Source organism: Mesocricetus auratus, unplaced genomic scaffold (genome assembly GCF_017639785.1).
Source record: "Mesocricetus auratus isolate SY011 unplaced genomic scaffold, BCM_Maur_2.0 Super-Scaffold_100046, whole genome shotgun sequence".
Classification (NCBI taxonomy): domain Eukaryota; kingdom Metazoa; phylum Chordata; class Mammalia; order Rodentia; family Cricetidae; genus Mesocricetus; species Mesocricetus auratus.
In genome coordinates this window covers 3,415,501-3,441,871 of record NW_024429223.1, presented here as the reverse complement: position 1 = coordinate 3,441,871, position 26,371 = coordinate 3,415,501, and the positions used below count along the sequence as shown (strand labels likewise).

Sequence of the window (26,371 nt, the reverse complement as noted above, 5' to 3'; positions counted from 1 at the left end):
AGAAGGGGACAGAGCTAAGCAGGGAAACGCCCCTTGAAGCTTTGTGTGAGCTCTTCTCTCAAATGTTCGGAAACAGCCGGAGATGGCAATCATTGGGTGCTAGCCTTTAAAGCCCAAAGAGCCCAGGGCAGCACGCTTGTTATACCTTCCCCGAGTGAGTGGACCAGTTGGCTGTTTGAAAAGCCAGACAGATCCCAGCTGACAACAGTGGCCCTTCTGAACAGCACGACCTGTTTAGGAGGATGTAAGTTTCCACCCAAGAGCAAGGAACGCCTTTGCGTGGCTTTAAGGGAGCACTCCTGTGATCTCCTGCCCGCTGGTTTCCTGGAGGGGACCTAAAGAGGGAAACTGAAGCAGCGAGCACAGAAGGATTACCTTACCGCTTCAAGTGCCCGGATGGGGGCGACGGCGCCTGGCCCAGGGTGAGGGGAGGTAGCGATGGAGTCAGGCCTGGGTTTGTGGAGTGCCTTACCTGACGTTAATGAGGGGCTGGGGATGAGACAGGGTAACAAGGCAGGCTTTCAAACGACCTCCGGCTTCTCCTTTACGGAGCTGAGTAACGGGTGAGACAGGACAGGAGCCCTGGGGTGGAGTGCAGGTTGGGAGAACAGCAAGACTGGATTCTGAGTCTACACCCGGGTCTATAGAGGCTAAGGCGTTTTGGATATCCCAACGAGGCTGTACCAAGTGGGCGGTGGGCTCTGCTGGTGGGAGAAATCATGACTCTGTGCAGGGTACAGAGAGATCCGGAATGGGCAAGCGGGTTGTGCACATGAGACACCCCCACCCCTACATACACACACACACACACACACACACACACACACACACACAGATAGATGGCTGATCCCAAGTAGCCACATCCAAGCGCACAGGACCAAAGAATGGAGAATTCCGGAGTGAACTTTACGTCCCTGGTCATTTATGTCAAGGAGGAAGGATGTCTGTGCTTAGCTCAGCTCACAACTTTGAAATAACTAGACATTCGAATCTGGCGGTGCACACCTGTAACTTGGCATAGGGGAAGCGGAAGCAGGAAGGAAGGTCACAAGTTCAAGGCCTGCCTAGGACCCCATCTCAACAACAGAACTAAGCAAGTACAAAAAAAAAAAAACCTCTTAAAGCGGAGAGGTAGCAGTGCACTCCGTTGATCCCAGCACTGGGGAGGCAGAGGCAGGCAGATCTCTATGAGTTAGAGGCCAGCACGGTCTATATGGCCAGTTCTAGGATAGCCAGGGGAAACCCTATAGGGGGGGGCAGGAGGTGGGGGAGAAGAAAGAAAGAAAAGAAAAGAAAGAGAAAAAGCTTAAACATTTGCAACCTCACAGTCTGGGCCCCAAGATGTTAATGGGCCAGATAGCTCTGCTTGCGAGGTACTGGGCACCCGGCCTGAACATCTAAGTTCCGTCCCCGGGTCCCACGAGGTGATAGAGAGAACTGACTCCCACCTTCACACACGCACCCCGGTACACATAAAAGACAAACAGACGAAAACAATCAGGCGTACCGGCACACTGCTTTAATCCCAACGCTTGGGAGGCAGAGGCAGGTGGATCTCTGTGAGTTCGAGGCCAGCCTGGTCTACGAGAGCCAGTTCCAGGACAGCCTCCAAAGCCACAGAGAAACCCTGTCTCGAAAAACAAAACAAACAAGAAAAAATTACAAGTTTGGGTAGGGTCAAGAGATACGAACTAACACTTCTAATGTTATATGATATTATGGTATGTATAATTATACACAGCACATTATATAATTATCAATCATAGACTAGTGTGTATACTATTCTCATGGAACTTATATACATTTGCGTGTGCACGAGCACGCACACACACACACCACAGTTTAGAGTCCTCCACTATTGATACATGATAAACACAAAATATCAGAGGCTCCTAGACATCTTCATTTTTCCAGTGTGGACCAGTGCCGTGCCCAGCCCCACCCTCCACGGTTCATTCCGGGGCCGGGTCTGCAGGCTGCCCGCCCGCCTACGGCATTCTCTTCAGCTGCAAGCTCCAGCCCTGCAGCCAGAGGTCACATCCCCATTTCCAGCTTCGGTTGATGCCATTATTTGAAGACCTTTGGTGACACTGGTTGCCGGGTCTGAAGTCCTTTCTGCCCACCACAAAGGCGGTGACGTGGCGGCCACAGACATCACTAGGTACTACAGGGCAGGAGAGAATAGGAATCAATAATTTAACCTCTTGCGCATCCGAACCCAGCTTCCCTACGAAGAAGAAAATGAGATTTCCAGGGTGTGGGGGAGTCATTTGTAATTAGTTCTAATTACTGAAGGAATCGATGCTTTAATTTTTTACAACGCATTTGAACTCACCAGATCCTTCGGTGATAAAGCAAAAACCAAGAAGCTTCCATTCCCCCAGTTCCAGCAAAACACCGAGGTGTGTGTGTGTGTGTGTGTGTGTGAGAGAGAGAGAGAGAGAGAGAGAGATCTCTTATCGGTTAGCATGTCTAAAAGACTGGCTAGCTGTTTTGAAAATTACATTTTTTTCTTTTTTAGCTCAAGGCCTCAAACCATAGGCAAAAGTTAATTCTAAGAAGGATGAGAGCCTTAAATGTAAAAACCATGGTTTAAAAAAATATGTACAGGGAGATACTGTTGTGAAATATATCTAGATGCCTCTTTTTGTATTTCCTTGGATGACCTTCCAGGTTTTTCTGCCAGAGGCTTGAATGCCCTACAGGTAAAGGAGAAGGGAGGAAGAGAAGAGAGAGAGAGAGAGAGAGAGAGAGAGAGAGAGAGAGAGAGAGAGAGAGAGAGAGAGAGAGAGAGAGAGAGAGAGAGAGAGGAGCTGCAGGGAGGAAGAAGGGGGAGGGATGCCAGTTGAGGGAAGGGGTAGGAGCTGTGGAGTCCCCGTAGATCAATGGAGGGATAAGGGAGGGGCCAGCCATGTCCAGCAATGTGAGCCCAGCCAAATGGCACCCACACAGGATGCCAGAGGAGGTCCATTTAGGTAAAACCTAAAACAAGGTGTTACCCCTTGCTGGTGAGTCCATCCTTATGTTGCTGCCCACAGAGGAATATGACGGCGAAAAAGGGATGGGTTTTAACTGATGTGTATTATTTCCTTTGTCTTGTATACTATTGGCTGTATTTCGGTGGGGGCTGCCTGCTTATCTGTGACAATGTTTTCTGTGGTTTGAAACGCACAAGATGAGAGAGACACTTTGGGGGGGTCTAGCTCAGCAGAAGAATGGGAAACCAGGACACAGTGAAGAGGAAGAACAGTCTGGGGTAGACAAGTAGGTTAATTCCTTTTGATTTGATTTTTGCTGTCCGGGTCTCAACCCTGCCACCGCGTCATGCCTCCTGCCTATAATTCCGTGCTTGAAAATCACAAGTGTGTGTCTCTGTGTGTGCGCGCATGCTCGCAAAAGTGTTTGTCCCATGTGTGAGCACATGGGCTTCTACTACATACGTGCACAACTGGAGTTGCATGTGACATTCTGCGTTTCACTAACTGTGTGTATCTGCATCTGCCCATGGCACTATGCCCAGGGTTTTAATTCTCTGTGCCTTTGAGCATGCGTGTCCACGAATGTGTATCTGTGAGTCCAGGGGCACTCTGTGAGTACATGAACAGGAGAAGTCTGGGCAGACAAATTGAAGTGTTGGCAGCATCCCGGAAGAGGGGGAGGAAGAGGAAGCAGTCCTTTTTGTGGATTTTATTGAGGTTCATTGTATTTGCTTACAATAATCATGTGTTTTAAAGGGTTTTATTAAACTGGGCAGTGGTGGTCCATGCCTTTAATCCCAGCACTCGGGAGGCAGAGGCAGGCGGATCTCTGTGAGTTCAAGGCCAGCCTGGTATACAAGAGCGAGTTCCAGGACAGCCAGGGCTGTTACACGGATAAATCCATCTTGAAAAACCCAAACGAAGCCGGGCAGTGGTGGCGCACACCTTTAATTCCAGCACTTAGGAGGCAGACACAGATGAATCTCTGTGAGTTCGAGGCCAGCCAGGTCTACAGAGAGAGTTCCAGAACAGCCTCCAAAACAATACAGAAAAACCAAGTCTTGAAAAAAACAAAATAAAACAAAAGACAGGAAAAAAAATTCCCCCCCCCTCAAAACCCAGCTATGTTAAATCTAAGGTTTGTACATGACAATGGGGTTATGGGTTAAACTTCAACACCTTCATACAGTAGTAATGATCAATATTGGTTGGTTGGTTTTTTCCGAGACAGGGTTTCTCCGTGATTTAGGAGGCTATCCTGGAACTTGCTCTTGAACTCACAGAGATCCGCTTGCCTCTGCCTCCCGAGGGCTGGGATTAAAGGTGTGCCGCCACCCTCCCGGCTCCCTTCCAATATTTTTAAAGACAGTAAAGTGTTTCCTGGTTTGCAAAAGAAAAAAAAGAATTTCCCAGAAGACCCTCATGCCCTGGAGCTAGGATGAGGGTCTCCTCCCTGGAGCTGTGCTGCCCTTTGTCTCCTGGGCCCTGAGGACAGAAAACCCCAGGACATTTCCTAATCTTGCCTCAAAGATAAAGCCCAAAGCAAATAGGACATTTTTCTGAAGTCCTGCATTTTATCTTTAAACCTCAGGCAAATTTTACAGTCCCCCCCCCCCCACCCCTTTAAGGTGTACGTGTTTGTCTTAATTATGCAGTCACAGGGCTTTAAGCCCCAACTCTAGAATCCAGGGGCTGCTTTAGCGGTCTCCACCCAACCTTCCCATGATGCACCGTGTCTCCGTCAGGTGTGCAGCAGGGGTGAGGGTACAATCCAGGCTGACCAGAGCTGGTTCAAGAGTCCTTTGGAAAAGGCCGCCGCCGCCACCAGGACCATCATTGTCACCATCGTCATCAGTTTGGATGCCAGGAGTGAAAGCCAAGACTTTGCCCACGCTGGGTGTGAGCACTCAACCACCGAACCACACCCCCAGCGTGCTGAGCACTTTAAAAGCAACACCCGTGCTAAAGAATTTAGCTTAGGCTGGGTCAAGTTCTTTGCTGTCTGTGTGCTTACCTTCAGTTTTCTCAACGTTCCAACATCACATGTGAAGGCAGACGGGGACGGCCATGCCCAGGGCTACTCAGGCAGACCCGTGTTCCCCACACATACTCCAAAGCAAACCCAAGGAGAAAAAAAAATTTGCCTGGGAAGGGACAGAAGTGTCATCCTGGGAGGTTTTTGTCCTGGAAAAAAAGAGCCCCAGGACTGAACTGAGAGACCAAAGGTCACTTTCCTCTTGACCTGTAATCCTTCCTGGGAAAAAAAATTCCCTGGGATTCTTGCAAAAGTGTCTAAAGATCCCCGTGTCTTATGAGAACCAGACTGTTACCTGAAGCCACGAGAAGACACTTGGCAACGCGACCCAAGTGTTGCGCCTGTGTTCTCCTAGTAGGAGGACCCCAGAAAGAGCCTCACTACACACACACACACACACACACATACACACACACACACACACACACACACACACACACACACACACACGACTCCGGAGGTTCCTACCAATGCCAGGCCTGAGTGTAAGTGGAAATCCACTAGACTGTTTTCTCCCTGAGTTAACAGGGAGCAGCCCCACCCCCCATGCCTGGAGGGGTTGCTGGGAGCTCCTCAAGGCCCTACTGAAGCAGCTCCCTGGAGTGGAATGAGCCCGGAGAGGAACCCAGGTGGAGCGCCTGGGGCCGGTGGCCTGGTTTGGTTGCCTGGAAGAAGCCACACTTTGCCTGTCCACCCCCACCTCAGAGCTTTGTCTCCTGAGGGTGTAGGTGAAAGGCGGTTAAGCCATCTCCGGCTGGAGCTCGAGGAACTTCTTTAAAATTAAATATTATGCTGGGCACAGAGGTGCTCACCTTTAACCCCAACACATGGGAGGTAGAGGCAGGTGGATCTCTGTAGCTTAGTCTACAAAGGGAGGGAGTTCCAGACCAGCCAGAGCTACACTGGCCTGCCCCTGCCCCCTCCCCCCCAAAAAAGGTCTTCAAATTATATATATGGACAGGCATCTGACTTATTTATGCAGCCTAGGCTGGCTTCAACCTCCCGAGCCCGGATAGTTCAGGCATATGCCACTGGGAGTTGGCAAGGGTCCTAAGAAACACCTCACAAATTCCTATGGGCTCTAAGCCTGAGCATAAAACCCTTCTCTTCCAACTTTCCCCGGACACAGACAAACTTTGCCCGATATTCATTTCACTCCCAAGGAAGGAACTCCAACCCAGGAGCTAAGTCTGGTTGTTAAAAGTTTGTTAGCATGAAATCCAGTTTGGGGCAGTATGGTGTAGCATGATGTGCTGTGGGGGGTCATTGGGATAACTTCCCTTTTTGGTTTTTACCAGACAGGGTTTCTCTGTATTGTTTTGGAGGCTGTCGGACCAGCCCAGACTCGAACTCACAGAGATCCGCCTGCCTCTGCCTCCCGAGTGCTGGGATTAAAGGCGTGCGCCACCACCGCCTGGCTGCATTTATATTTTGATATTTTGTTTTGAGACCAGAGTTCATATAGCCCAGGCTAGCTACAATGTAGCCAAGATTGGGCTTGAACTCTTTGTTTTGGTTTTGTTTTGTTTTGGCTTTGGTTTTCTGAGACAGGGTTTCTCTGTATTGTTTTGGAAGCTGTCCTGGAACTCTCTCTGTAGACCAGGCTGGATCGAACTCACAGAGATCCGCCTGCCTCTACCTCCCGAGTGCTGGGATTAAAGGCTGGGCTTGAACTCTTGAGCATCCTACCTCTCCCTCTGAAGTGCGGAGGTTACAAATACGGGTTACCAGACCTAGCATATTGGAGACAGAGTGGCACTTAAATTAGCCCAGGTTAGCCTTAACTTCTTGATCCTTCTGCCTCTACTTCCCCAGTGCTGGGATTACAGACACGGGCCACCAGCCCATTATCTCATTTCCATTGCTCACTTGGGTCTCTGAGTTCTTTAGAATCTTCTAGAGAAAATTCAAGCCAGGCAGTAGCGGCACCAGCGTCTTTAACACCAGCACTCAGGGGGCAGAGGCAGGCGGATCTCTTGAGTTCAAGGTTATATAGTGAGTTCCAGGGCAACCAGGGCTGCAGAGAGAATCCCCGTCTTGAAAAACCAAACAAGGCCGGGCGTTGGTGGCGCACGCCTTTAATCCCAGCACTTGGGAAGCAGAGGCAGTCGGATCTCTGTGAGTTCGAGGCCAGCCTGGTCTACAGAGCGAGTTCCAGGATAGCCTCCAAGACAATACAGAGAAACCCTGTCTCGAAAAACCAAAAAAAAAAAAAAAAAAAAAAAAAAAGGAAAAAAAGACAAACAAAACAAAAAACCAAACAACAACAAAAAGTTTAAAAACTCAGATGGTGGAGGCAGGGCCAGGTAAAGGTCCATCTGTGAGCTCTGGTCCAGCCTGGCGCCGCATGAAGAGGGCCCTCTCTTAGCCTTGACGTAGATACAGATGCAGGTAGGCTTTGACCCCAGAAAGCCTCCTCCAGTTGGAAGAAGAGACGTCTCTGTCTCTACCTAGTTCCTTGGACACTTATCCCTCCTTCCACTAGGATGAAGGACCCTCAGGCTGTTCATCCCCCGTTGGTCCCGAGAATCTGGAAGTGGGCTACCTCACCAATTTATTCAAGGTTCATTTCCTCCTTCTGGGGGCCTGTTCCTTGTTCCAACAGCCGGGCCCGCGGTTGTTTGAGTCTGGGTCCACCTCCCTCAGCCCCGAGTGCTAGGATCGAAGGCCCTCACCACCACGACTCGATAGCATAGGATTTGCACCCTGCCACTAGCAGGGCTGCCCTGGTTGGTGCTTTGTGTGGAAATTTAAGCAGGGGGGTGTGTGTGAGTCAACACTGGGCACAGATCTGGACTGCTTTGTAGACTGTGAAGACTTCAGCGTTAGTCAAATCCAAATGGCACAAGTCCTGCCTGGAATCACGAAGTTTCATCTCTCGGATGGTAGTTACGCAAGATAGAGTCCACACGATTGTTCCAGCGTTCCCAGTCCTAATCATACACCCTCCATTTATAAATGTACCCCTATTGGAGTAAATATCACAGATCACTAACCACCTGCCATGGGCCTGTAAGAGGCGGCCGTGACCTTAAGCTAGCAACTTAAAAAAAAAAGTTTGATTTTAGATTTTGTATTGGGGGAGAGGGTAACGTGCATCTATGTGCAGGTGCCCTTGGAAGCCAGAAAGAAGGGTGTGGGTGTCCCTGGAGCCTGAGTGACAGGCAGTTGTGAGCTGCCACGTGAGTGCCAAGAACTGAACTCCTATCCTCTGCAAGAGCAGCCTATGACGTAACCGCAGAGCCATCTCTCCAGCCACTTTCGCCAGGAACTTTGAAAACACTTGAGAAGCTGAGACCTAAGTTAATGCTTCCTAATGACACCCACACCCACAGTTCAGCATTTCAATAAAGGGACCGCAGAACATGGAAACAAAGACTTTCCGCATGAAGGAAGTAAGTGGTCAGCCCTTGCTCTGATTAAACTGTGCATTTTTAATAGAGTTGGTATCAAGCGAAACTTTGAAAAAAATGCAGGAATTTAAAATAAAGCGAAAACCTGCTCCTTTTTTCGGGTCACCAGTATCACGGTGAGATTTGTCTCTTGAACAATGACACTTGCTATCTCTGGAGTTCTATGAATACTTTTGAAGTGTCGTATTAAAACCAATCTCGTGGCCTTGAGGCAAAGGGAAGCAATTAGTCGTGGAGTTGTGAATAAATAAAAATCCATTTATACACCCGTCCTTGACATGTGCCTTGTGAATCTTAGAAACTTCATCTAGAGGGAAAAGAAATGTTAAATCATGAATACCAGCCCTGATCACGTTGCCACGTGGCCTCCTAAAACAGCTGAGTTCATGCCAACCTTTCAAGTTTGGATTTATATGTATGTATTCAACCGTATTGAACGCAAGACAAAAAGACTCGCCAACAGCCACTCAGGCCATGGCAAGTGGTTTTCGGAGGCTCCTTGGTCCTTAGGTGATCTTAGCATATAGGCCTCCTTCACTCTCTCCTCTTCAGAGACATGGGACAGGTCTTTTTTTTTTTTTTTTTTGGTTTTTCGAGACAGGGTTTCTCTGTATTGTTTTGGAGGCTGTCCTGGAACTCGCTCTGTAGACCAGGCTGGTCTTGAACTCACAGAGATCCGCCTGCCTCTGCCTCCCGAGTGCTGGGATTAAAGGCGAGCGGCACCACCGCCCAGCACGACATGGGACAGTTCTATTCCCGGAGCTGAGGGCATTCGCGCACCAGCCAGCTCCGGGAAGGACTCCAGACAAGACTGTGCCAAGTTGTTTTTGCTTTGCTCTGAGGGCCACCTTCTTCAACACTGGGGAGTTTGGCTGTTTCTAGGTTCCACTCCCGTAGACCGTCGAAAGATCGAGGAAGCCACCCAGGGAACTGGACCTGGCCTGATGCTGCTGGCCCGAAGAGTAGCACCGTTTTAAGCGAAGCTGGGAGCTGGAAGCCCAGGGGGTTCCGGAGCTCGGGAAGCAAAAGTGGGCAGCCAAGGACCCCACAGTTCAGATTCCCTGACCTACTTCCCGGGCCCCTTTCTGTTCTTGGAGCAGCTTAAAATCCATAAATTAAGGAAATTAACTGATGGGGCCTGCGGCATCTTTGTAAGCTATTTAAATCTATAAATTTACAACATCTTCTGCATATATCAAGTAATTGAACTAACTGCAGGGATGTATCTTTAATGAGAAAATAAATTTCCCCCCTCCTCCAGTAGTTTTGAGATAAAAAAAAATAAATAAATAGATCCCTCGGGAGGAAAGTTTCTTATTCCCGCGTGAAGTTACAGATGCGCGGTCGGGATGCTTTCTTGGCACTAGAGGTCTCCTGAATCGGGTGAGACTAGCCCCCCACTCCCTTGGCCCCCCAATCTTCTCTCTACAGTGCTCGGGTCTGGCCTCGAGAGCACCCCCAGGAATTTGTCCAGTAGAGGGCGCCCAGGCCCGGCCGGAGTCAGTGAAGGGGACCAGGGCGCCGCTCCCAGCCGGAGCGCACCCGCCTTTCTAGCCGAAAGCCTGGCTTTGGCCCCGGCGTCCCGGGAACCAGGCGGGGGCGCAGTGTGGGCGAAGCTTCGCACCGGCCACGATCCGTTTCCTAGGAGCCGGGAAATGGTCGAGGAGGAGGAGGAGGGGCGTGCGGGGCGCAGGGGAAGGAGGAGGAGGACGAAGGGGCAGCGGGGAGCAGCCAGGGGCGTCCAGGGCGCAGGCCCCGCGTCGCAGGGACCTTTCGGCCGCCGCCGTCTCCATCGCGCCGCGCTCGTTCAGGAAATGGCGCGAGTGGCCCCGGGGCGACCGGCCCGGGTGCCCCGCGCGCCCCTCCTCCCCCGCGGTGGCCACCGCGTGTCCGCAGACGTCACGGGCGGCGCTGCTCCCCGGGAGAGGGGGCAGCCGGGCCGAGACCCCCGGGCAGGAGGGAGGGAGAGAGGGAGGTAAGCGGCCTGGCAGCCCAGTTCCTCTCCCCCTCCCCACGCCAAGTCCCGCCCTCAGCCCCGGGGCGCCGCAGCGGCGGCTGCTTCTCTCCTCTTTGTAACCGAGGAGTCGAGAAATGTGAGAAACGTGCCCTGTGTTACTTATTTGGGAGTCGAAAATTTATGCCCAGCTGAAAGCGCCCGGGGAAATATTACATCAGATGAAATGACAATGATTAAAATCAGCCTCTCCCCCGCCCCCTCCCCGAGCCCGGAGGAGGAGGCCCGGGCGCCGCGTGGCCGGACGGCGGGGGGCTGGGGCGCAGAGGGCGCGGGGGGCCCCCGGCGCGGCGCTGCCGGAAGGGTCCTGGCCGAGCTCCCCGCCCCCGGCACCCAGGCACCGGGCTTCGGGAACGACGGGTGGGGATCGGGAGGTGGGAAGGAAGCGGCGGCGGCGGTGGGGGAAACGGTGCATTTTTTGTCGCCGAGCGCGGCAGGCGCGGGCGCGCGGAGCTAATTGCGACTCTAATCCTCTGCCCCGAGGCGCAGCTGAGCCCCGAGCCAGGAGTCGCCCGCGCGCACTCGCCCGCCCGCTCGCGCTCGCCGCGCCGGGGTAATTTGGAACCGGATCGCTGCCCTTTGCAATCCGGGCTGGGCCGCGGCGAGGCGCACAGGCTACCGGCTTGGTTTGGGGCGGGGGGGGGCTGTTCTTTTTTCCTCTCTCTCTTTTTTTCGTTTCCCCCAGTCATCGGGGTGGGGAGGAAGCCTCTGGAGAGAGAGAGGAGGGAGGAGAGGAGGTGGGAGCGGCGGGAGGGCAGCCGAAGAGCGGCGCGGAGAGGAGGCGGCGGCGGCGGCCGCGGCGAGGAGGGGAGGAGGCGAGGAGAGGGCGGGGAGGGGAGGCCCCGGCGCGGCGCGCCGCGAGGGGCCGCGCGGAGCGGGGGCCGGGGCGGGAGGGGTGGGTGGGGGGAGGGTTGGGGGCGAGAGAGAAAGTAACTCCAGGACGAGACCGGAGCGACCCGCGCGCTTCGAGCACCAGGCGACCAGGCTGCGCCGGGCGCCCGACACCGGCGGCTGCGCGGGGGGGCGGGGGCCGCGCCGGAGCCCGATCCGCCGCTCCGGCTCCGAGGTAAGCGCAGCGCGGGCGGCCACCGCTCAGCGCCGCACACCCCCCTCTCCCCCCTGCTTCCCAAAGTGGCGGCGATGCCGAGAAAGTCACTCGGCCCGGGGCCGGGACCTGGGCTTTGGGGAGGGCCGAGGGGGGTGGCGGTGTGCGGGCTGCTTTGTCCCTCGGCTGAGCGCAGGGGCTGGCGGCGTGGGGGCGCCCGGCACAAAGGCCTGGGCGCGCACGGGGCGGGGGGGGGGTGCCCACGTGGGCTGGTCTTGGCCGCGGGTGGACCCTCCCCGCCCGGCCCGGCTCCGATCCTCCTGCCGCGCGGTGCACTGCGTCCGGGTCCTCCCCGCACTCTGGTTCCAGTGCCGGCTCGAGCGCCCTGCAGAGCCGATGACTTTCTGAAACCCCGCTCCGCGCGGCTGGGGTTTCGGGGCGCGCACAGGACTGGGTTGGCGCCCAAATCAGAGAAAAGGGGGGCGGGTGGGAGGGAAAAGTCTCTAACGGGACGGATGTGCGTCCTCGGACGCCCACCCCACGGGTCCCACGCCAGACGCGCTGGTGGTGGTCCCGAGGCCGGACCTCGGTCTCCGTAGCTCCGCTGCCCCACACGCACCCCTTGACCTGGGTGCGGACACCCTCGTCCTCGCGTTCCGCGCCGCTGTAGCGCCCCTCTGCCCTCCCTCCCTCCCAGAAACCCCCGACTGCTGCAGAAAGATAAAACCTCCAAGTTTTCGCTCCGTGTCTCAAATGTGCATGGAGGAATTTAACTGCACGAGTAGAATAACAGCATTAGTTTCAATTAATTTTTTTTTAAATCCCGGCAACAATAAACTTTGAGAACAAAAGCGCTTTTACGTCCTTAATTAGGCGAGCTTCCCATCTGTGGTCTCGAAGTGTCTGCCTCTTGATTTAACTTTGTCTCCGCCCCCCCTCGCCGCGCTCCCACCCCCTTCCTCCCTGGGCCCTTAGGGTACCTTGGCCACCCCGCCCCGCGGGGCCGGAGGTTCGGCCCAGCCGCCTCCTGTAGCCCCGAAGTTCACACGGGCCGGCAGGCTCTGCGGCCGGGGCTGTCGCGCACCAGGTGGCCCGTCCGCGTCCCTCTCAGTCCACCCCCGGGACAGTCCTGCAGGCCCCTGGCACTGTCGCTCCGGGCAGGCGCCCAGGGCGCAGAGCTGAAGGGAACTCGGAGGCGCCTTCTGTTTACCTTTTATGGTTAAAATAACAGCTTAGCAAAAGAAGCGACTTAGAGAAAGCGAGGAAGGCGATTTAGCGAAATCGTCTCAAGCTGCCGCAGCTCAGCCAGTTTAATCACCCCCAGAGAGCTGAACAACTGCGAGCACAATGGGACACAAAGTCATTTTGTGTGTAAATGAGCGTGGCATTCTGCTCACTTCCCTCTGCTGAGGCGGGCGGGGCTCGGCTGCGGGTGGGCGCGGGACTGGGGGGGGCGTCCTCCCACCGCAGCTTGGAGAAGAAGCGGGTCGCTGCTGGGCCGGTTTGCACACCCGGCCGAGGTCCCCTGCAACAGGCGGCTTGGCCAAGCCTCAGCCGGGAGTCGTGTGGCGTTTGGTGCGGTGGACTTGGGTGTCTCTCTTACCAAATGCACTTTTATGCTTGTGATCTCAGCACTGGTCTCGGGCCGCGGTCCACCGCAGATGCATTTGTCGGAGGGAGCAGTGGAGATTCGGGTCAAGGCGTAAGGCCTGGGGCTTCCAATGGTGAGTTTCTGGTTTTGTGCTGTGGGAAACACTTTCTCTCTCTCTCTCCCGGGCAGCTTGGGAGATGGGCACTTGATGCTGCTTGTCACTGCGAGCTGGGCCCTGGCAGTGCAGGAGACACGGGGGCGCTTTGGGAGACTTTGGGTGGGAATTCCTTCTAGCCCGTGTGACCCTCGGTGGGTCGTCCTCGTCCCCACCCCCTCCCAGGGCTGGGTAACCAATCCATCCACCCCTCAGGTCTGTTTGTGCTTCTCAGAAACTTCCTTGAGATGAGTGACTTGGAATGTCCAAAACAAGCTGCCCCCCCCCCACAGAGCCCCCTCCCTTCACCCCAAACAGTTTCAGGGTTAGAGAGCTTCCCAGGGCGCTGGGGGCACAGAACAAGCCATGGGGGGGGGGGAGTCTTGTATTCGAGGGTTTGCGTCCATGTGCCTCTGACCGTGCTTTATAATTGGATGCCGGGATTTTAAGGCATAGCTCTTGAAGAGAGTTTACTGGAAAGAGAGCATCATGGTAACCTGTAGTTGACCCATAAGGGTTAAACGTGTGTCGGAGAAATCCAGGTTCTGTCTGTGGAATCCCCCACCGTGTGTGTGTGTGTGTGTGTGTGTGTGTGTGTGTGTGTGTGTGTGAGAGAGAGAGAGAGAGAGAGAGAGAGAGAGAGAGAGAGAGAGAGAGAGAGAGACTTCTATCTCCCTTCAAGGCATCCCTAAGTCAGTAGTGGTGGTAGCCGGGAAACCTTCCCTTTTCCACCCTCCTGTATGGGTCCCTTAAAAAGCCCCCACAGGGAGCTTCTGGGGACTGAGGCACCGTTTTATTTCAGGTGTCTGTGGCTCATAGGAAAGTCCCTGAGTGGCTCTGGGGAGGAGGGGAGGAAAGCCCATTTACTGATTGCTGTCTGGCCAGCTCTCCATGCCTCAAGGGCCTATGATCCTGAGGGGGTCTGGAATACATTAGGCTCAGGCAGCCCCATTCTGGGGGTCTGTGGAGAAGCAGGGAGGCGAGGAGGAGGCCGAACAAAGACAGGTTCTGTCTGCTTTGGGAGCCCTAGGTGACTGGTGGCTCCCTGTGCCCTGGCTTCTTAGGGAAGAGGGGTCCTGTACAAACTGCACCCTAACTGTGTGGCGAGAAGTCCTGGGCTCCCCGGGGTCATTAAGGGGAGCTGCACTCCCCCAAGGTTCCCTCCACTGATGTAAGAGGAGACACGCTTGGTGACACGGCTCTAACTCAAAATACCAAAGAAATCAGATTTGTTCTGAAACATTGCAGGGCAATAATGGCGAGCATATGTTTTAGGCTGTCATTAGCCAAATTAGCAGACAGGGAGCTGCCTAGAAAACTGTGTGTGTGTGTGTGTGTGTGTGTGAGAGAGAGAGAGAGAGGGAGGGAGGGAGGGAGGGAGAGGTGGCCTGGAGGTCTGCTTTGGGGTGTGGAGTGTTGGGTGGAATCTGGGAGGGCTGCCCGGCATATATGGGGTCCCAGATGGCATCTTTGTAAAAACCATTGACCCCAGGGGAGGTCCAGTGTCCGTGGCTCCTGAGGGGTAAACCCCCTGTCGCTGCTTCCCACAGATACTCTGGGCAGGGATGGAAGCCTAGATGCCTCACCGCAAGGAGCGGCCGAGCGGGTCCTCGCTTGCATACGCACAAGGCAGCGGCGGCGGTGGAGGCACCACCTCGGTGAGCTTGCAGGGTGGGCTAGGTCAGCCCCGCAGTACTCTGCTCTTTTCCTAGGGAACCTGCTCGACTATCTGCAGGTCTTCTGGGGCCCAGCACTTAGGAGATGGATGTCGACTGGCTGTACGATTATGTATTTTTTTTTGAAACGAAAATGCTCTTAATTTGATGTGAAATTTACTACATGTATAAAGCTCCGGCGCCTTAGGTGCTGAGGAAGTCACTAATTTAGAGGTGTCTCGTTACTGAGACAAACTTGCAAAAAACCCCTGAATCCCAATTCACAAATTGGTGATTCGTTTGTCAGGGGATATTTCACATCTAACACATAAGCCCGCGACCTTTAATTAGAATTTTGCAGTTTGTTTTATGCCCCTGGAGGCTGACACCTTGGAAAAAAAATTTTTCCCCTTGATTTCTTATTGCTAATAAGCATCCTTCTCCCTACACCCCCATCCCCAGCACTTTGAAGACCAAGATGCAAATACGCTTAATTACAGTGGTGGCCGTAATTTGTCAGCTGAATATGTGATCAGGCACAAGCAGAAGTGATCTGATTAAATCTGTGATCACATTGGACATAAAATGGAGGTTTAGGAACCCTTGCTTTTCAATTCTGTCTCCAGGAGGGAGGAAATATGTCCCGGCTGTCACTCACCCGGTCGCCAGTGTCTCCCCTGGCTGCCCAGGGGATCCCACTACCAGCTCAGCTGACCAAAGCCAATGCACCCGTGCACATTGATGTGGGCGGTCACATGTATACCAGCAGCCTGGCCACGCTCACCAAGTACCCCGACTCCAGGTAAGAGCTCCGCTCGCAGTGTCAGGCCTGTGGTGGTCGTAGGGTACTTACTACACCAAGGTCGGTCGCTCCCTGATGCTCCCGAGGGTTTGAGAGATGGCTTGCTGTTGAGGGTCGCCCCTGACTGGGGCTTTTGACCCTACGTTAGTAGCCTTCGTGGTATATAACATTGGGGTTCCTGACCTTTAAAGACACGGTCCCACGTGAGCCTGGCCAGCAGCTGGCTGGGGAGCCTCAACAGAGTGACACTCGGGGGTCAGGTGAGGGTGGGCGTGGGCAGTGCTGTTTCCTGCCCTTACCCTTGGGATAAAGGAATGGAGTACCAGCTCCTCTATTGGGTGGACACCGTTTGACCTGGGGTACTAGGGACAAGCTTTCCTTTGGAGCTGGATGTTGTAGCAATGAGTTGGAAATCGCAGGACAAGTCGGGGATATTTTTGACAGTGGTCGAGCATGAGTTTAATGCCTTGTAATGTATGGAACTGTCTGTGACCAGGACCCTGACTGGGGACTTTCAGACTCGTCCCCGGGAGGGACCCTTAGCGGGGTGGCACTGAGTACCCGCTTGCTCTTAGCGTCTCGTGGATTTACTTCCCAAAGACGCACCTTGGCCCAGCAGCTGGCGGCAAGACTGATGGGGGTGTGGCCTATGTCTCTGTGCCTGTCCCCTACAGGTGACACTGCGGGCAGCTTGCTGGGCCCACCGCTGCTTGCCCCTGGCACCGACTGGCGGAAAGCACCATTGGCCAGCAGGAGGGCAGGCCTGTCAGGCATCGCCTGTCTTTTATTTACAATAAGAATAGAAATTAATTAATCCCCAAGACACCGAGGGCCTCATCACCAGGGTGGCCACTCAGAGCCTAGAGGATTTCGGTGTGCAGAGGTGTCTGGGGCAGAGCCCTCATCTTTAGAGGAGCGCCCTGGAGAAAGGGGGGATGCTGGAAGTAGATTTTGTGCCTGGTTCAGGGTCTTTGTGAACGTGCAGCGTTGGTAAGGCGGGGGCCGTGAGGCTCTGTACGGCCTGGGCCGCCTGTTTGCTTCAGGAGCCCTGCCTAGGCGAGGAGACGGATTCTCTTCATTTAATTTCAGTTTTGCCTTCTGCGGCGTTCCCGAGTTGTGTGAGATAGATCAACCCTTAATCGGCTGACGGTGTTTGTGAGTGAGACTCATAAGAAAAAAATCCCTGCCCGCAACCTTCCTGAAATCGGACATTTGCCTTCCTGTGGCCGTCACCACCCAGGCCCAGGTGGTCAGGGAGCGGGCTCCCTTCACACGCTTGTCTCTGGTGGCTTTTGGGGACTGAGGAACGTTTTCCTTCCCTGTTGTGCAGTGTGGGCATGCTCTTTCTTCCTCTGGGGAGCTGAGGACTTGGACCTGCGATGTGGCATCTCCTGGGCCTGGGTATGCCTAGAGGGTCTGCCGCGCGCCTTACCAGAGCTGGGCTCAGGGTGAATGCGTCACTCTGCCGAGATAATTCTGGTTCCTCAGGGCTGTTTGCCAGGCCTGAAGCTGAGGCCTGTGGCACAGTAAAGACAAGAGGCCGTGAGGCACGCCAGAGCTGTTATGTGTGGAAAATGCCCCGTCGGGTCCCCTCGGCATATTACAGTTCTGGAAAAGATGTGCCACTGATGGTTACCCACGGAGACAGCTCTGGATGCCAGCAGTGTCCCAGCCTGGGAAGTACTGCAGGAGTCGGGGGACCCTTGCCTGGCATCTCTGAGCTCCTAGTAACCTCTGGCTGACGGGGTGGCCTAGACCCTGCGGGCCTGGTGCCGGTGCCTCCTCTGGTTCAACCCGAGCAAATGGCAGACTCATGGTCTGCCTCTCCCTGTGTCCCGCTGACTGGTTGGTCACTTAGCTGCTGCTGACACCGTCCCATGCTGGCACAGGGGCATGAGGCTTCGGAGCCAATAACCCTGTGCACTAAACCTCCCCGGGAGCCACTCTAAAAGGCAATATGTTGGCGCCCTTTATACTCAGGGCAAGTGGCTGGATGGTGCAGAGGTCCCAGCCGCCAAAGTGAGCTCACCAGCTTATTCCACAGAGGACCCCTTGAAGTTACTCCCTCGAAAGGGCCGGTCTCGGAATGTCCCCACAGAGGCACGTGAAGCCACCAGCAGAGCTCAGGAGCTTGCTCGTGAGACCCTGTGAAATGCTAAGGGTCCCCTTGTGGTGACTGTCCAAAATATCTCGCCAGCCTTCCCCATATCCACGGTAAGGCTTTGGCCTCTGCCCTAAGAGGAGGCGCCCTGTTGCCATTAGTCCCGGAACAGACACCAAACCCTCAGAAGGATCTAGAACCTGCTTGTCTTGGCTCAGTAGACAGCCTAGAACCCTGCCAGCCTTGGGGCTGTGGGTGGACTGGGAATCCTCTAGACGGACAGGACAGACGCTCGCTCGGGAGCCTCCGCCAAACTCTTAACATCAGAGCAGCTTGGAGCCCAGCCAGACCCGGGTTCACAGAACAGAACGCTTGCGCTCTGCCGGGGGAGGGTGGAACGCGTTCCCAGGAAGGCTGAGGTGTAAATTTGCTGACTCACCTGTGCGCGAGCCTGCCTGCCTGCCTCTGACCTCTTCCTTACCAGAGCCCGGTTTGGACTCTCGGCTGTTTGCCCTGGCCCTTGATACCGTGGCTCATTCACATCCGCGCCCAGGGATTCTGGGTGCCCCCACATCCCCCCACAGCTAAATGTTGAAGTGTTGCAGGGCCGGGTCTCAGAGGAGCTGCAGAACTCACAAGGGTTTGCATCAGGGTCACCAGGCCAGGCAGAGAGAGAGAGAGGGAGGGAGGGAGGGAGGGAGGGAGGGAGGGAGGGAGGGAGGGAGGGAGGGAGGGAGGGAGGGAGGGAGGGAGGGAGGGAGAATGAATATGCGGGCCCTTGGCACTGCCCTTCCCTGTGTCCGGAGGAGGACATTGTCACCAGCAGCCTCTGGAGCCCTCAGGATTTATATTTGTCAGCTGTACCTCTGGTTCTTCAGGCCCGGGCCTCCACACCTCTTAACACGCAGGTTCTGACCTGCTCACTCGCACCCACCAGGCAACCGTGCCCTTCCTACTGCCCCCTTGGGACAGGCTGGGCCGTGTCTGTCCCCAGAATGAGAGCAAGTGACTGCTCGGCCACCGGAGCATGGGGCTGTGTGGATTGGGCGTACCTCGGAAGGGCACTGGGGGCTCTGAACCTCTCGGCTCCGGCAACTGGCATGGTCTGGTCACACATGGCTGTGACTTGGGTGTGACTGAGTTGGTCTAAGCAGTGTGTGGGTGGCTGTAGGAACAGAATAGAAGAGGACTCTGGGAGGGGTCAGGGTGGTTGGTGTAGGCCAAGCCAGTAACGTCCCCTTGTCCCCTAATTCCCTGGTTCTCCAAGGCTTGGGTTTGTTTTTGTTTGGTTTGGTTTTTGGTTTTTCAAGACAGGGTTTCTCTCTGTAATAGCTCTGGCTGTCCTGGAACTGGCTTTGTAGACCAGGCTGGCCTCGAAATCACAGAGATCCGCCTGTGTCTGCCTCCCCAAGTTCTGTAGTTAAAGGCATGCGCCACCACCGCCTGGCCTCCAAGGCGTTCTTAGGAACAATTCTCCCAGGCTCCAAGTCAGCCAATCACTGAAGAACACTGCTCACCTCCCTTCTGCTCCCAAGGGAAGATCTTAGCTGTGCCCAGCTGGCTTTGGGGCTCCTAGTTATCTAGCTTAGACTTTGAGATCTGCTGAGCAGTTAGCCAAATCAGACACACACACACACACACACACACACACACACACACACACACACACACACACACACACACACACACAGACAGACACACACACACCCGCCACTGTGTACGTTAGGGGGGCAGTAGCCTAGGCCTAAGGCCACACTTTCCCTGCCATGAAATGGACAGTGAGAGGCATCAGGGCTCTCCCGAGGTCTCCTGTGTCTTTCTAGGCACCGGGTCCTTTCCAATCCCAGCCTCTCACCAGATGTCCACTCGTGGTATATATGAATACCTGTCCAGCGCTTGGGCCTCGTGCTCACGTGCTCTGGGGTTAGCATGCGTGCTGCAGTCTATATGCAAGCACACGCGGGGCCGTGCCCCCCCCCGCACCCGTCTCTCCCCTGTGGCGCCTTAAGCGAGACAGTTACAGGGCACTGGTGACTTCATGTCTCTGAGTCGCTTGCTTGTGTTAACCGGTGAGTGTCGCTGCCTGAGACTGTGATCCTGGGCCTATTGGCTGCACGCGACGGTGTTTGATGTTGGTGTTGTGGCTTGGGTGAGGAGGTGTGTGTCCCCAGGGACTTAGGTGGCTCGACATACGTTTTTAGCAGGTGTCTTGACGGGGAGCTGCCGTGCTGGGTGGTCGACGTGTGTTTTCTGGGCTCATCTTTCGGCCCTGGGTGTGTGTTCAGCTTGGGCCAGCTGGTTTAATGTGTCTTGCTGTGTGTGACTCTCCAGGCCTGTGATATGTGTCAGTGGGCCGTCAGACACAGCTGGGTATGTCGCTTAGCTGGCTAACAGCTCATGAATGTGGTTGGAGCCCGTGCCACGGCTGCCCTAGTGTCCTGTGTCTGTGAGGGCAGCTGACAATTGTCAGGATGGGCAGGGTCTCCAAGTTACCCATAGAGGTCTCTGAGGGTGACCTCTTGCCCCTCCAGATGAGTGAGTTCTCAGGGGTGGGGATGTAGGGCAGGTGAAGCTCAACCCTACCCCGCTGACCATATCCCAACTTGCCCGTCTCTCCCAGAATAAGCCGCCTCTTCAACGGCACAGAACCCATTGTTCTAGACAGTCTCAAGCAACATTATTTCATCGACCGGGATGGGGAGATTTTCCGCTACATCCTGAGTTTCTTGCGGACGTCAAAACTGCTGCTTCCAGATGACTTCAAGGTAAGTCCGGAGCCAGCAGCACCCCCCTCCCTGCACTGCCTGCGTCGTGGCGTGAGGCAGGGGGACGCTGTGACTTAATAAACGGACCCACGGTTGTCATGGTGACCACCAAAAGTTAACCGATGAAGCGGAGGGCTAGATCAGTTTTTCTTTTTTTCTTTTTTCTTTTTTTTTTTTTTTTTTTTGGTTTTTCGAGACGGGGTTTCTCTGTGGCTTTGGAGGCTGTCCTGGAACTCACTTGGTAGTCCAGGCTGGTCTCGAACTCACAGAGATCCGCCTGCCTCTGCCTCCCGAGTGCTGGGATTAAAGGCGTGCGCCACTAACACCCGGCTAGATCAGTTTTTCTAAACTCATTTTGCTTTCTTAAACATCTTGGGCGCATTTACCAGGATGTAACAGCAGTTAAGCTTTGGCACTTTACCCCAGGTTGATGTTAGTTGAGTTTTAAGGGGTTAGAGGTCCATGTGTCTGTCTGTCCCTTGTTGCAGTTGGCAGTGGGGAGACCCCTGAGAGCTAGGTGGCCCCCCTTTACTCCCAGGACTCAGGATGAACTTGTCTTAGGTGGCTGATCTGGTTCCCTGTGGTCCTGCCTCTTGCTGGCGAATGTGTCTGTCTGTCTGTCTGTGTGCTTCCTTGCTTTGAGGGTTTCCTGCAGCGGCTGCTGCACCAGCAGCCCCGGGGCCCTTTTTTTTTTGGAGGCTGTCCTGCTGGAACTCGCTCTGTAGATCAGGCTGGCCTCGAACTCACAGAGATCCGCCTGCCTCTGCCTCCCGAGTGCTGGGATTAAAGGCATGAGCCACCAACGCCCGGCCCGGGGCCCTTTTTCATCCAGCCTAGTTACTAAACGGCGGCGACCGAATTTGGGCCTTAAAATAGAGCTTCTTTACACAGAAGGAAGCCATAGACTTTGCTTGCCCCTTCCGGTCTAGAAAACAGAGGTTTGGTCTCAATTGCGCGGAGCCAGTGCTTCAGAAAACTGTTTCGTGTCTGGGGTGGTGGGTCCCACCAGACACACGCTTTGTCCCAGGCAGGCCTTCCGAGATGGAGGCAGGGGGGGATTGCTGCGCGTTCTAGGCTAGAGTGGCCCACAGAGTAAGACGCTATCTAGAGAAAGTCAGCAGCAGGGATGCCGCACGCCTTTAATTTCAGCACTTGGGAGGTGAGGGCTGCCTAGTCTTTGTGAGTCTGAGGCCAGCCCGGTCTGTAGAGAGAGTGCCAGCCCAGCCCAGGGCTGCATGACTCAAAACAAGGAAGCGGAAACAAACGAAAGTGGAAAGATGGGGAACCTGGCCCCTGGTGGGTTTAACAGAAAGTGTCAAGCTAGATCGTTGGGAACCAGGAAGGGAGGGGGATGGGGAGGCTGCTGGGGAGGCCTGGATCTTGGTGGGGAAGAGTATCAGGCTTGCAAACGGGGAGGACCCCATTGGCTCTGCTGTCGGAGATGCAGGGAGCAGGAGTGGGGACAGGCCAGCTATGTCGCTGTGTCTCTGGGTTTGCTGGGAGTAGGGAGAGTGACATTTGAGGGCAAGGGTACCAAGGCTGTTAGTGTGGGCTGTTGGGTCAGGGGGTGCTGGAGGGTGTGTCCAGCTGGAAGCTTCAGCCCTGAACATCCTAGGCTTGGGGAAAGAGTTGGCATAAAGGTGTCATATAAAAACCCTTAAGGGCCGGGGTGAGAGCTGGGAGAACAGACCTGTGAGTCTTCTATGGAAAAGCAGGCCGGGGTCACGCAGCTCGTGATGGGCCTAGACGAGGGGATTCTGGGCCTCTGGGCCCAACGAGGAGAAACACGCTGGGGGTCAGGGTGGGCTGTGCTGTGGGAGTTTATCTCGCTTGCCTTTCCCCTGGGATGTCAGTCACCACTGAGTGGCGCGAGTCGTGGGTGTAGGCCACTCAAGAATTGGTGAACGCAGCCTGGCGTTGGTGGTGCACACCTTTAGTCCCAGCACTCGGGAGGCAGAGGCAGGCGGATCTCTGTGAGTTTGAGGTCAGCCTGGTCTACTGAGTGAGTTCCAGGACAGCCTCCAAAACAATACAGAGAAACCCTGTCTAGAAAAACCAAAAAAAAAAAAAAAATTGGTGAACTCAGGTCTAGTTATCAGTGTCTGAGGGGACAGTTTTGTGAATGGGCTGTTTGGTGAGGACCTTGCCTCGGGACCATCATTCCCGGGGACCTGGTCATATTCTCTGCCTGCTTGGGCAGGGGCAGACGCTTGGCAGATCTCCTGTCCTTTATTCTTCCCTCTGCTTCTCAGGGGTGTTTATTATACTCACTGTAGAGAGAGGGCGAGCTGACTCAGGGAGGTCAGTATTAGGCGTGTAACCCCTTGTGGTGAAAATGCATTCCGCCAAGGTCCCCTTTGGGAACATATACCCATCTCCTGTGTGGCCCGGGCTGTCCCGGAACTCGCTCTGTAGACCAGGCTGACCTCGAACTCACGGAGATCCTCCTGCCTCTGCCTCCCCGGTGCTGGGACTAAAGGCGTGCTGCCACCAGCAGCTTCCGGCTCTTTCTATGACGCTTGTGTTTGCGGTCCGGTTGAAGGTCCAGGAAGGGAGTCAGTCTCAGCAGACTGCTTTATATTCTGTACGTCCGGGGCACACGCGTTGGGATCTTTGCTCGTCTCTGCGGTGGAAATGGCCTTCCTAGCCCGCATTGAAGTTTGTTAAGCTGTCTGTGAAGAGGGGAAAAGGGGGCGGGTCCCCCGCTGGAGATAGGATGAGCATCCCAGACGGGACTGCCCCCTGCTTCCCTGACGCTGTGCGTGCGTCCGCAGGACTTCAACCTGCTGTACGAGGAGGCGCGGTACTACCAGCTGCAGCCCATGGTTCGGGAGCTGGAGCGCTGGCAGCAAGAGCAAGAGCAGAGGCGACGGAGCCGGGCCTGTGACTGCCTGGTGGTCCGCGTCACCCCCGACCTGGGAGAACGCATTGCGCTCAGCGGTGAGAAAGCCCTCATTGAGGAGGTCTTCCCCGAGACCGGGGATGTCATGTGCAACTCCGTCAACGCCGGCTGGAACCAGGACCCCACGCACGTCATCCGGTTCCCCCTCAACGGCTATTGTCGGCTCAACTCTGTGCAGGTGAGGGCCCGCCCGCGCGCTCGCCTCCCCAGAGGCCCCGGGGACGCAGAGGGAGGTGGAGGGAGACAGTCCCGGAATGGAATGGACCAAAACCCCAAACGGAAAAGGCAACAATGTGCCGATGCATAATTTATGCCTTGCTCATAATTAAATGATGGTGCCTGGGGGATGGACTTAAAAAAATTGATCTGTACTTTCCTTTTTCCCCCTAAAAGGATGTTCTATAAAATAAAATAAAAAAAAAGGCCCAGAGTATTTTCAACTGAACATGCTTCATTTAACATGCAGAGGCTGACTTTGGATTCAAATTAAACCCAGGCACCAGGAAAGGCTTTCCCATGAGGCCCGGCCCTGGGGCCCACAGCTGCCTAGAGCACTTCTTTTCTTTTTGAGACAGGGTCTTCCGTGTAACCCAGGCCGCTTGCAAACTTTGGCTCCTCCTGCCTTAGCTCCCTGTTTCTGCAAGCTTTTCCCCTGAACTCAGAGACACTCATATTTTGGGGTTAGGACAGAAGGGACCCTTTGGGGGAAAGCCCCCCACTTCCCGCAGGCTCTGAGCAAGATGTTACTATTTGCAGGACACAGATGTAGGACTAGCCACCCCCCCACACACCTTCCCAGAGACATAAACCAGGAGGCCATGTAGGCCTACAAAGGCACACACACACACACACACACACACACACACACACACACACACACACACACAAAGGACTCCCCCTCTTTTCCCTCCACCTAGAACTCTTTGAGCTGATGAGCCCTCGGGCCTCAGACCATCTGGGACTCAGCTCCAGGAAGCAGGTGGCTGCCCTGAGGCTGGGGACAGGGGCTTTCCATTATTGGAGCAGGAGATTGAGAGAGGGGGTGCCTGAGGCCGTGTGTGTGTGTGTGTGTGTGTGTGTGTGTGTGTGTGTGTGTGTGTGTGTGTGTGTGTGTGTGTGTAGAGGGGGTGCCTGGGGCCATGTGTGTGTGTATGCGTGTGTGTGTGTGTGTGCCCACGTGTGTATAGATGGGTAGGTTGCACCCTAGATAACAGCGAAAGGACCCCAAAGGCCCCTTTTGCTTCCCCAGTTTTGCTTCCCTAGTTCCTGTATGCACCCTGAGGGTTGGAGGGAGTAGCCTGGGTGGGATAGCAGAGGCCCACCGTGGCTGGATAAGTTGAGGCCTGCCTGCACCTTTCCCGCCTAGGGTAGGATCCAGCTGGTGATGCGGCTGACTCTAAAACCCATCAGCAGGTAGCTCGCTTTGCCCGGCACCCAGCCGCCCACCAGGCCGGGCAGACTCCGGCAGCTGGGCGCTGCTGACCCCTCCTTTCTTCCTCTGCAGGTCCTAGAAAGGCTGTTTCAAAGGGGGTTCAGCGTGGCCGCCTCCTGCGGGGGCGGCGTGGACTCCTCCCAGTTCAGCGAGTACGTGCTTTGCCGGGAGGAGCGGCGACCACAGCCCACCCCGACTGCCGTCCGGATAAAGCAAGAACCCCTGGACTAGGCCCTGCTTCGTCGGGGCCAACCCGAGACCCCCCACTCAGTCCTGGGGCAACCCCAGGGACATGGAAAGAGTGCTGAGGAGTCCTGCCTGTTTGTGCTTCATGCCGGGCACCAGACTGGGGCTAGGGACCGGAGGGTCTGAGCTCATCCCTGGGAGCGCAAAGCGCCATGGCAACAGGATGAGGGATGCCAGGGGCATGCCCGTGGAAGGGCAGTTAACGTGACCCAGAGACGCCGGGCTTCCGGTCCTTCTGCTCCTCAGCCCCGTACGGCGGAGCTCTGCAGGGCCAGCCACTCCAGAGCACGCTCGGCGGATGTCGGCGGACCTCCTCGCGTCGGAGATGGCTTATTTTTCTACAGTATTTAAAACACAAACTAACTGTCGCTGCACGGGTCCGCAAGGCCAACATGAACCGTCGCTGCTCTTACCTGGTGCTCAGTTCCCGGTTCAGTATTGAGCGGACCTTGCAAAGGATGGGGCTGCGGGCATTCGGGCCCGGGTGCCTGTTGAGCTGGGGCTGTGGGGGCAGATGTGGCTGGCGGTGGTGCCGCCAGAGATGGAACAGCCCCCCCCCAAGGGGCAGGGCAGCCGGGGGGAGGGCAATGGGGGCTTAAGTGACTCTGGCTTTTTCCCTGAGACACTCTGCTGCCCCCCGAGGCCAGGCTGTACTTCTGGTGCGCACCTGACCTGCCAATGCCCAGGAGCTTCCAATCCTAACTGGCTGGGTTCACATCTGTGGGTTCTCGGAGAAGTCTCCACCCATCCAGTCAGCATGGGGCCACAGCTTACCTCAGGAATGGGCCCTCCTACCAAGGGACCCATCTGTCACCGTCAATCTCTGGGTCCCCAGCTCAGGGAGCCACCCTCCAGTTTTCCCACACCCGTGGAGTTTTAATGAAATGTACTAAACTAGCCTGTCAGTAAGGCATAGACCCAATCGTACCCAGAGCTCTTAACCTCCCCCCAACTCCAACAAGGACTGGGCCTCGCAGACCTGCTGTCTCTCAGACAACAGGCCCAAAAGATGGACACCCTGACCTTGTCACATCTCCCCTAGCTCCTCCCACGTGGAGGGACTGCAGAGAACTGATGGAGGGGGCGCCCTGGCCGGCACCCCCTCTTGTATAATGCCTGTAGACTTGTATATGACTCCTTTAATATTGTAAAGATGTACAATTGTTTTGTGTGTGTGTGTGTGTGTGTAAACACATCGCGTTCCGGGTTCATGCCATAAAGAACGCTATAAAGCAGAA

The 26,371-nt window shown here is 55.2% G+C and overlaps 1 protein-coding gene and 1 long non-coding RNA gene across 3 annotated transcripts; one reads left to right on the top strand and one right to left on the bottom strand.

Annotated features, from left to right (window-relative positions):
• Positions 1-1,504: 1,504 nt before the first annotated feature.
• Positions 1,505-12,971, bottom strand: LOC121135995. Its single transcript, XR_005873107.1, has 2 exons — positions 12,466-12,971; positions 1,505-2,164 (listed from the first exon to the last, which is right to left on the bottom strand). It is a non-coding gene; the product is annotated as an uncharacterized LOC121135995 (long non-coding RNA).
• On the top strand, positions 11,370-26,371 carry Kctd15 (potassium channel tetramerization domain containing 15). Of its 2 annotated transcripts, XM_040735486.1 has the most exons (7): positions 11,370-11,506; positions 13,118-13,209; positions 14,781-14,888; positions 15,512-15,687; positions 20,409-20,553; positions 23,328-23,633; positions 24,960-26,371. In XM_040735486.1, the coding sequence occupies exons 3-7, from the start codon at positions 14,808-14,810 to the stop codon at positions 25,116-25,118; spliced, it is 867 nt and encodes a 288-aa protein (XP_040591420.1). In that variant the 5' UTR covers positions 11,370-11,506; positions 13,118-13,209; positions 14,781-14,807; the 3' UTR covers positions 25,119-26,371. The 2 variants fall into 2 exon arrangements, with proteins under 2 accessions (XP_040591420.1, XP_040591421.1); XM_040735487.1 differs by lacking the exon at positions 14,781-14,888.